The following is a 9,528-nucleotide window of genomic DNA, read 5'->3' on the forward strand; positions in this document are numbered from 1 at the left end:
AGCAGCAAAAGAACTGTGTGTTATGTGTGTAACAGAAGCTGGCAGTCTGAAGGACAGAAAGAATACAAAGACTTTGAATTGGCAGAAGGTGAAAGGATCTTTGAGTGCACAGAATCTGATATTAAGAATTTTGTGGCTTGCTTGAGGAAGTTGCTCCCAAACTACTTTATTTACTTATTTGTCAGCAGAAATTAGTGTGCAATGTTCCCTCATCTGAAGGAAATAAAATCTGCTGTAGTCAGTTCAGTATATCAGAATGGATGGGCAACCTGTAATCCGAGGGGCACATGTGTGTTGTAAACCTCATTTGGTAGCTTTCAGAGCTTCCTTGGCTGTTCTTTGGTGGTTAATTCGTATCACGATTTTGCAACTTAATGCTGTGGATTCCTGCCATTTTTAATTGAGAATCATGTGAAAATTGTTGTTATGCTCTAATAATGTTCTTATAAACGGGTAAAATCTGATCCTGCTGAAAACTCCCAATGACTGGGGCTGGAGGAGGAGGGGAATGAAAAATCCCAGTTCTTTATTTTTATGATCATCCTGTTTGTTGTTGCTCTTGGCTACTATAGGTTGTCCACCCAAGATGTTGTTTTCCTGACCAAATATGAGAAGGATAACATGAGGCCAGGGACAAGAGCCATTTCTTAGAATCTTTGGCCTGGGTCTTTTTATTTGAACGCATGGGGTATTAAGCAACAGAACAGTAGGAACTGCAGGCATCTGCTTCTCTGAAAGATCTGCTTTCTGCCAATTTCACTCCTTCTCTTCTGATGTTCCAAAGCTCTGGAGTTTGCAGGATCCTCATGACGACTTCCTCAAAGGCACTTTGCACTCCAGCCTTCATTTTAGCACTGGCTTCTGGAGGTAGGAAAAAAACAGCAAGAGGTGTCATTTGTCAAATGAAGTACAAGTGTCCAAATTCAGCCTCTTTGAACTCATCATCTTCCAGAGAGGTTGGCCTACATTCCCTCAATCTTAGAAAAATACAGTATTATTAATGGTTAAAAATGATGGGAATTGGATAGTGTTGTTTTGAAGAAAGCTTTCCTATTAAGTGGCCTCAGCATCACTCTTAGCTCCTCATCTACATTTAATGGGGAAAAAATGGGATAAAATGTGCTATAGGTATACTGTAGTAGTACAAATAAGTGTTATGGATCCTGAGCTACTACAACTCCAAATGCAATGCCAAGAAACTTTTGAAAAGGATACAGTTAAGCAGAAAACAGACAATGTAAGACATCAGAGGACAGTAGTCTGTAGAATGGGGAGAGAGATGGGGATTTAACAGAGGAGCAATCATTGTAGGAAGACAGCTATGATAATTCTAGGTTAAACAAAAATCAAATGTTGTCTGATAGCCTTTTCCAACTAACACATTAAATAAAGTATCTTCATCACTAACATCCTATTATTGTTCAGCAGAAGATAAATATTCCTGCATCTGGGTAGTATTGCAGCAACATTGAGATGATTATATATATATATATCATCATGTACCTTGAAGTGCTATTATTCTGGGGAGGAATCTATAAATCAATACAAGTGTATATTTTAGAGTGATATAAATATCAGGTTGCATATGAAATCTTTCTAGCTTGTTGCTATGTAGCGGACTTCCCCCATCAGATTTCTCTTGATAAGAAATGCTATACTATCATTATTCTAAACCAGCATCCATGGAAGACCCAGTTAGGAAAAGCCTGATTTAAAGTTACTTCTTGTGGCAGCAAATTTCTGTTTTAGGAAGGCTACAAAAATCTGAATCACCACTAGAGCAATAAAGAGGAATAGAAGGCTCTTGTTGCTTCCACCTAGGGATTGTCTGTATGTTTTTAATCCAAATCTTATACCTATAGCCCATCCCCTTTTGATATAATTTTAGAAGCATGAGTTTGATCTTGCAAACGACATTTTAAGTGCTTACAAAATGTCAAATAATCTCTATAGCCCCCCATATAAGATCTTTATTACTATCTCTGAAACATCAAACATCTGATAAAATTCAAAACATATTGCTTAAAAGCTTGCTTCCCATTTCTCTTTTTGAACTTTCTATTGAATCTTAAGGGAAACGCGAGGAGGGTTTAAAAGCTGTGGTAAAAAATAAGCACGTTCCTTTTAAATCCTCTCATCTCATATTTTTCTGGCTGCTAGTTTTTCTTCATCATCTCTGGTGAACCAAGGGGAATCTCTTCCCCACTGAAAGAAAGCATGAAGCACAGAAGGGGTGAGAAAATTTTTTCTTCTGTTAAAAATTGAGAAGGCTAGCTGCTGGTACTTGATGCATCTGTCTCAGTGTGAATTCCCTAATGGCAAATAACTATTTAAATAAATCAAACTTTTTCCAGGAAATTAAGGGTTACATTCCTTTTTTCCCCCTTTATCAACAGATGCTTTGCTATATCAGACCAAAAGGCCCATCTCTTTCAGCCATTCCTACAGAGGCCTACCAAATGCTTCAGGTGAACCCAACAGCGAATTAAGAGCACCATCCTGCTCCCGGGAGACATGGTGTTATTGTTTGAATATATACATGCCTCTCAAGATCAGTACGGTGCTCTCCAGCTCTTATCCCGCTCTTGGGCTCGCCTGAGGCAATTAGAGAGGTGAATTTTATATGAACAGTAAACATTATGTTGCTACTGTTTTATGCTAACTCAAGGATGCAAGGACAGTGCTTTAACGCAGCGATGGGGAAAATAAAATTTATGTTCATTTATGTTGAGAGACAATGGAATCCAACCCTGTCTCTGACACCAGCTTCTCAGCCTTCCAACAAGGGCAAAAGAGCACAACAGAATTCCACAATATTAGTTGTGGAAGAACAAGGGGCATGTTTGTATTAATTTATTTAACTGGTGTGTGAACTCTTTAATTATGCTGCAGCCTTGTACTTCCTAACTGCTGTGTCCAGAAAATAATGAAGGATGTTGAACTCAACATTTGTTATTTATTAGCCAGTTTTCTATACTGTTCTTTCAGTTATTGCTTTTCCTTCTCCACTGCCCAGAATGAGAGTGATTGCCCATCAGTACTATGGCTCTGCAGGGCCTAGCTATAGGACAACCCTGGAAAGACCTGCCTCCCTCCTCTGTAGAGTTAACCCTCTTCTGTCCTGGGGCTTCCCCAAGTGTTTCCCTATTTTAGTGTATCTTTAGAGATGCCCAAATGGGATGTGTAAGAAGGGGAAGGCAAGCCTGCCTAGAGAAGCCAAACCAAGTCCTGAAGTCAGACCGTTCACATTCTGGCTGCATTTGTGGATGTTCTGCTAGATGGCTGGGTATCTGCAAAGCCACTGGAAAAAAACGGTTTGCCTATAAAGAATAACTCATTCACAAATCAGGACAGAGTCATTAGTATGTGATTTAAACAGAATGGCAGAAGGATGCAGAGTGGCAATGGGGACAATAAACATGCTGATGTTGTTTCATGCCAACTCAGGGATGGACAGACTGTTCTTTAACTGGTGAAAGGTCCTGAAATAGCAATTCTATAGTTCTGAAAGGATATCTAGGGACCATAATCCAGAACTCAGACTTTGCAGGAGTAAATCTGATATCACCTTCCCTCCCACCTAAGCCCTAGCACTGACATCTAGGGCTTAGGTGGGAGGGAAACCTAAGCCCATCCCATCTAGGGGACTTTGGAAGGCTTATAAGGAATAGTGCTAGGAGTAGGCTGAGGAGAAGATCTGCAAAGATAATGAAATGACGATTTTTGCCATCATTTTACTTCTGGAAAATCACATACCTATAAAGAGCATGGAGTGTTTCTGTGCAAATAGCAATCCTTCTCTTTTTTCTACTTCACGGTTGGTCTGTAGATGGGGAGAGAAAACTATTAGCTACTTGATAGGGGGAAGGAGATAGATAGGGAAGTAGGGAAGTAGGAAGGAAGGGCTCTCTTCTAGGTTAACACTGATCAACAATCAAACAATAAATACCCCTATCAAGGAATTACCAACTCAGACAAACAAAAAGTAAACAATACCCTACTCAAGAACACACCACTAACAGTGACAGGGCCAGCCACTTGTCTATAGAGCAGACCCCACTCTCTTCCACTGCTAATAATGTTACCTAGTCAGGTAATGAAACATCTGCAAGAAAACAATCGAGAGCACCAAGGACCTCACAGGACTCTCTTCTAAATTGACAAAAGGCTAGTTAGATTATCTTACCAAAGATTCCACTTCTCTAGATCTGACAAGGTTTGAAAAATTATAATTACATAGCAATTCCAAACTGCATTGTGCTGGAAAAATAAAAAAGCCTCTCTCTGTGAGTAGATGATAATGATATAAATCAAATATGGTATTTAATGGATAAGATGTCTTAACTTAAAGGCTGGTAGGGGAACATAGGAAGACCCATGGGCCACACTGAATATATAGGCCAGTTACTTTCCATTCTTATCCTTGTAACTGTTATTCTTGAATTTCTATCTAGACACTTTTGTATTAAAAGGAGTTGGAAATCAGCAAAGCCCTGCACAATCATGCATTCTTCATTTCCTCTCTTTACTATATACTGTATCTACTGAATACTAATAGAACTGTTATCTCTGTAAAAACACAGTGATATATGAATGAGTCAATAGAGCCAACAGATTTACAAATTCCTTGTTTTCAAACATAAAAATATATAGATCTGAATTTTGTATTAAGGTTCCAAAATCTCATAAAGGATGGATTTTCCTCTCCCTTATTGTTCTTTTGAGCTTCTTTTGGCTCTTTACATTTTCTCCAATGGCAAGCTTGAAAATAGTATATGTAAATGTTCCCTGGCTAAATTGGTGCTGATGTTCAGTTCAACATTAGTTCAACATTCAGTTCTAATGTAGAAATCCTCAAATTCTTTTATGTTGGGCCCTCAGTACAAGAGCAGCAGCAGCAGCAGCAACAACAACAACAACAAAGATTGGCAAGATTTCCTGTCAGTCTGAGCAAGGAAACACACAAAAAATAATTTAAAGAAGATATAAATTTAGTGTAGCTTAAAAAACTGATTCCATTCATGTGTGCATAAGATGGCCTCTTGTATTCTTTATCTCCTGTTTTCAAAAAACATTAAGTATGCCTCTGAACTCCAAAATATTGCTTAGTCAACATCTAATACAATTGCTTTATATAGTCTTCACAAATATTTAACTAGAAAAATGAAAAAAATAGTTTTCTTCATAGGAAGAAGACATTGGTAAAAAGAGCAAGCCAATCAGCATCACTCATTGTGGTAAAAAGAATATAGGTTTCCTGACTGGCTGTCTCTTCAGTCAATCAATGCCATATAAACTTGCTTTCTTTTTATAATTGGTAGAACACCCAAAGGTGCTTTTTCCAAAAAGCAACTGGACTTTCTTGGTTTTTTTTCTTAAGAACTGAAAAAGCTTCCTAGATGAGAAATGAAACATTTTCAAAGAAAAAAACAAGAAAGTCCAATTGCCTTTTGGAAAAAACATTTTTATGACCTGGATGATTGGGAACCTCCATAGACAATAAGCAGAACAGTTTTCCTATTAAAAAGAATGTAATCTTAAAATATGGCAACTGCTCTTATACTGATAATCAAATGGGCAGTGAAAGAATCTCTGGAGATATTGGTCGTTTGTCCATTTTCCTTTGGTCTTTCAACATATTTAAGGCTGATCTTTTTCATTTTCTATACTGATAATCAATTTTAGTTTTGATGTCATTTTATGAAGAACATGATAGAATAAACATAATTAAAGGAGGTAGAAGGATATGCAAAGATAGGCAGAGCAAAAAAAAAAGTGAATTAGAAATGCAGAAAATATTGGAAGAGAAGCCATACATGAGACCTCCCTCATTTACGGCTGCTTTTCTTACTAGGGAAGGGAATAAACAAAACTCCAGTTGTCTGGTGAAAGCAGAAACCAAAAAAGCAACCCAAAACACAGAGTAGCAACAGAGAAGCTGCTGGCTTCAGAAGCAGCTTGAACAGATTGCCCATTACATCAGAGCAGGAGAAAGATGGAGAGGTCTCGTTCAGGATGCTGAGGTATGAAGGCAGCTGATGCCTCTGGCAAAGCGTAGGAGGCAGGCAATAACAGGGAGCAAACACCCAACAGGCTTCTGCAGACTGGGACAAGATTCTCGGTAATAGGGAAGGAGGGAGGGAAGGAAAGAGGGAAACTAATTAGAGCCAGCCTTTCACTCCTGTTGTTTACTTATTAACAGGCTCTGTGTTTCAGCTCTACCAGAGGCTGCACGCTATGTGCATTTGCTATAAGGCAACCTAAAATGTGGGAGCATTTTTAATCTAGGGTATATATAATTTTAATTATTCAGAAGACCATACTCAGATCACATTGCAGGGAAAAGTGTTCTTATTGCAATGATCGCTTTATATTGTACAATTTAATCTACTTCCTGTTTTCCCAATGCATCCCATAACATACACTTTCACATCATCATCATCATCATCAAGTTGGAAGGCAGGAAACCCTATACCATTTTAGACAAATGGCTGTCCAGTCTCTTCTTAAAAACTTCCAATGTTGGAACATTCACAATTTCTGGAGGCAAGTTGTTCCACTGATTAATTGTTCTAACTGTCAGGAAATATCTCTTTAGTTCTAGGTTGCTTCTCTCTTTGGTTAGTTTCCATCAGTTGCTTCTTGTCTTGCCTTCAGGTGCTTTGGAGAATAGCTTGACTCTCTCTTCTTTGTGGCAACCCCTTGAGATATAGGAACACTGCTATCATGTCACCCTTCATCCTTCTCTTCATTAAACTTTTCATACCCAATTCCAGCAACTGTTCTTATATGTTTTAGCCTCTGTACTCTTTCTAGAGTCTCAATATCTTCTTTACATTGTGGTGACCAAAACTGGATGCAGTATTCCAAGCGTGGCCTTACCAAGGCATTGTAAAGTGGTATTAACACTTCACATGATCTTGATTCTATTCCTCTGTTAATGCAGCCTAGCACTGTGTTGGCTTTTTTGGCAGCGGCAGCACACTGCTTGCTCATATTTAACTGATTGTTCACTAGGACTCCGAGATCCCACTCAGTTACTATTATTGAGCAAGGTACCACCTATATTATACCTGTGCATTTGGGGTGTTTTTTTTTTTGCCTAAATGTAGAACTTTACTTTTTTCACCATTGAATTTCATTTTGTTAGATAGCGCCCAATGTTCAAGTCTGTCAAGATCCTTCTGTCTGTTAAGCCTATCTTCTGGAGTGTTGGCTATTCCTGCCAGCTTGGTGTCGTCTGCAAATTTGACGAGTTCCCCATCTATCCCCTCATCCAAATCATTTCCTAACAGTCTCTAGCTTTCTGACTTTTGTTCATTCTCTTCAACTTCTGTCTTCATATGTCATGTAGGAATAGCAGAGCAAAAGTCAGTAAGAATCATGGGAGAAAAAAAATCTTCATTCCAGGAAATGCTGAGCATTCACACTATTATACTACAATCTGAACCAAATGAGAAAACTATGTGAGCAACTGAATCTCAGGAATATTAGCAAACAGATTGTATGGTGGGAAATATGAAAAGAAATGGCTAGGTGAATGAAGTCCCTTCAGGAGATCAGTTGCAGAATATGACTACCACAAATATGTAAAGTATATGCCAGTCCCCCTGCATGGGAGGGAGGGCAGCATCTGAAGTTCCCGAACTTCTCCTAGTTGTGGAAAGTTTGAATCTAGAGCCCCACAAAAAAATTCTGTCAGATTGTAGTAATTACTACTATGAAAGAAAGGAAGAATAAGCAATACATACAGAACAACATTAAACTGCATTAAATTTAATGTGTGTCCCCTTTCCTTGTAGTTCTTTTCTTGGCCCCTATTATGCCACACAAATATACTAATAACTCACCTCATCAATTTTGTTGCCCACCAGCATCTTCACAACATTTTTCTTGGTATAGATCTCTAGCTCCTGTAGCCAGCTTTCCAGGCCCAGAAACGTCTCTCTCCTGGTAACATCATAAACTGCATAATGGCGTAAACCAAACAGATGCCTTGTGTTTACATAGAACATTTTTAGTAAGCCCAAAAAAGAGAAATGGTTGATTCACTTCTAATCAGATAACATAAAGTGATTGGGCTGGATAGAACCACATCTGGTTCTACTTAGGTTTATGAGCAATTTTGGATTATGTTCCAATCATTTCTAACAATTAACCATCCTTAGTGAGTTAGTAGGTTCATATCATCTGGAGGGATTTAGGCAAGAGGAAGGCTGTTGTGATATTCCATGCAAAAGTCAGCCTAAATGATGTACATAAAAGGGGTAAGCATTCCAAGGCCTCCCAAACATGTTAGCCTTCAAGTGCGGACCGGCAGCAGATCGCTCCGTAGCTACGGACCCGGCAATGTGGGTACGGGGCATTTTGGGGGTGCCTCGGGGGGGCTTGCGGCGACGAGCGGGTGGGCGAACCCCCGCTCGGACCCGTTCTAGCCTACCCGGCCCATTTTAGGCCGTTTTAGGCCCGCCCTGACCCGACTCGGCTCCTCTTCAGCCTAGGCCCGTTTCCAGCTCGGGCCCAGCTTGGACGCCGGCCGCCGGAAGGACGCGGCCTGTTCGACTGCGGCCGGGAGGACTCGGGCGGTGTAGAAGGACTTGGGCGGCCGGGAAGAACCTGGGCGGCATGGAAAACTCTGGCTTTTGGACGGTATGGAATGACTCCGGCCAGGAAGATCTCGGGCGGCCTGGTGGTGGAGGCCTGGTCTGGACTGTGTTATTCGGCTCCCCGGCCGGACGCGGGCCTGTTCCGGTTGGTCGGGCGGCCTGGCGTCCGGCCTATTTTCGGCCCGGGCGGCCTAGAAGACCTTGGCGGCCTGGCGGTTGGAGACTTGACTTCGCCCCCATTGCTCGGCTTTTTGGCCCTGGCGCTGGCCGGCCTGGTTGGTTGGGCGGCCTGGCGTTGGTTGGGCGGCCTGGTGTTGGCCCTGGTTCAACTGAGCGGCGGAAGCTCCGGTTCCGGCCCTGCCCTCCCCAGCCCTGGCTCTTCAGCGGAGGGCCTGGCACGGCCCAGAGGACCCAGAGGGTGACCTGTCTTCGGCCGTTGGAGGCCTTGGTGACGACTGGAGGGCACAGGAGACGTGACCTCGGCCTTGCCTCTGGCCGGGGGAGGATGGCCTGGAGGATCCTGGCTCTGGCCCCGTTCCAGCCGATGAAGAACTTGGTGTGGCCGAGACTGAAAATCCTTCCCCCCCCCCCTCTTCTTTTGATCTCCCACAGCCGGACTTATGATTTAACCAATGTATCCGAGGACGGTCCTATTGGCTCTGCGCGACTCACCCCTCGCGCAGGCCTGGCCCATTAAGATCACAAGGGCCCACCTTGAGGATGGGGTTTGGAACCCCGAGAGGTGGCATGCTGCGGGTGTTAATAGGAAATTATCGAAATTGGCCAAATTAAGGTTCTTTTTAAAGGGGTGTTTTAATAAATTTTTAGGGGGAACAAGGGAGGTTGGGAGGGGGGAGGATCACCTTAGGTCAGGACCAGCCATGTCTGAGGGTTGCGGTGTAGAAAGGGTGGGGGGGGAGGG

The 9,528-nt window shown here is 41.7% G+C and overlaps 1 protein-coding gene across 1 annotated transcript in view; it reads right to left on the reverse strand.

Annotated features, from left to right (window-relative positions):
* Nucleotides 1-671: 671 nt before the first annotated feature.
* The window catches only part of LOC107282602 (ras-related protein Rab-18-B-like), a 23,684-nt gene continuing 14,827 nt past the window's right edge, over nucleotides 672-9,528 (reverse strand). Inside the window, exons 7-9 of the mRNA XM_015810406.1 lie at nucleotides 7,851-7,966; nucleotides 3,757-3,823; nucleotides 672-861 (exon numbers count right to left, since the gene is read on the reverse strand). Coding sequence (XP_015665892.1) covers nucleotides 692-861; nucleotides 3,757-3,823; nucleotides 7,851-7,966 — 353 coding nt within the window. The 3' untranslated portion in view covers nucleotides 672-691. The remainder of the gene's footprint in view (nucleotides 862-3,756; nucleotides 3,824-7,850; nucleotides 7,967-9,528) is intronic.

The sequence above is a fragment of the Protobothrops mucrosquamatus genome, unplaced genomic scaffold (assembly GCF_001527695.2).
Source record: "Protobothrops mucrosquamatus isolate PMUCROS unplaced genomic scaffold, P.Mucros_1.0 scaffold10, whole genome shotgun sequence".
Classification (NCBI taxonomy): Eukaryota; Metazoa; Chordata; class Lepidosauria; order Squamata; family Viperidae; genus Protobothrops; species Protobothrops mucrosquamatus.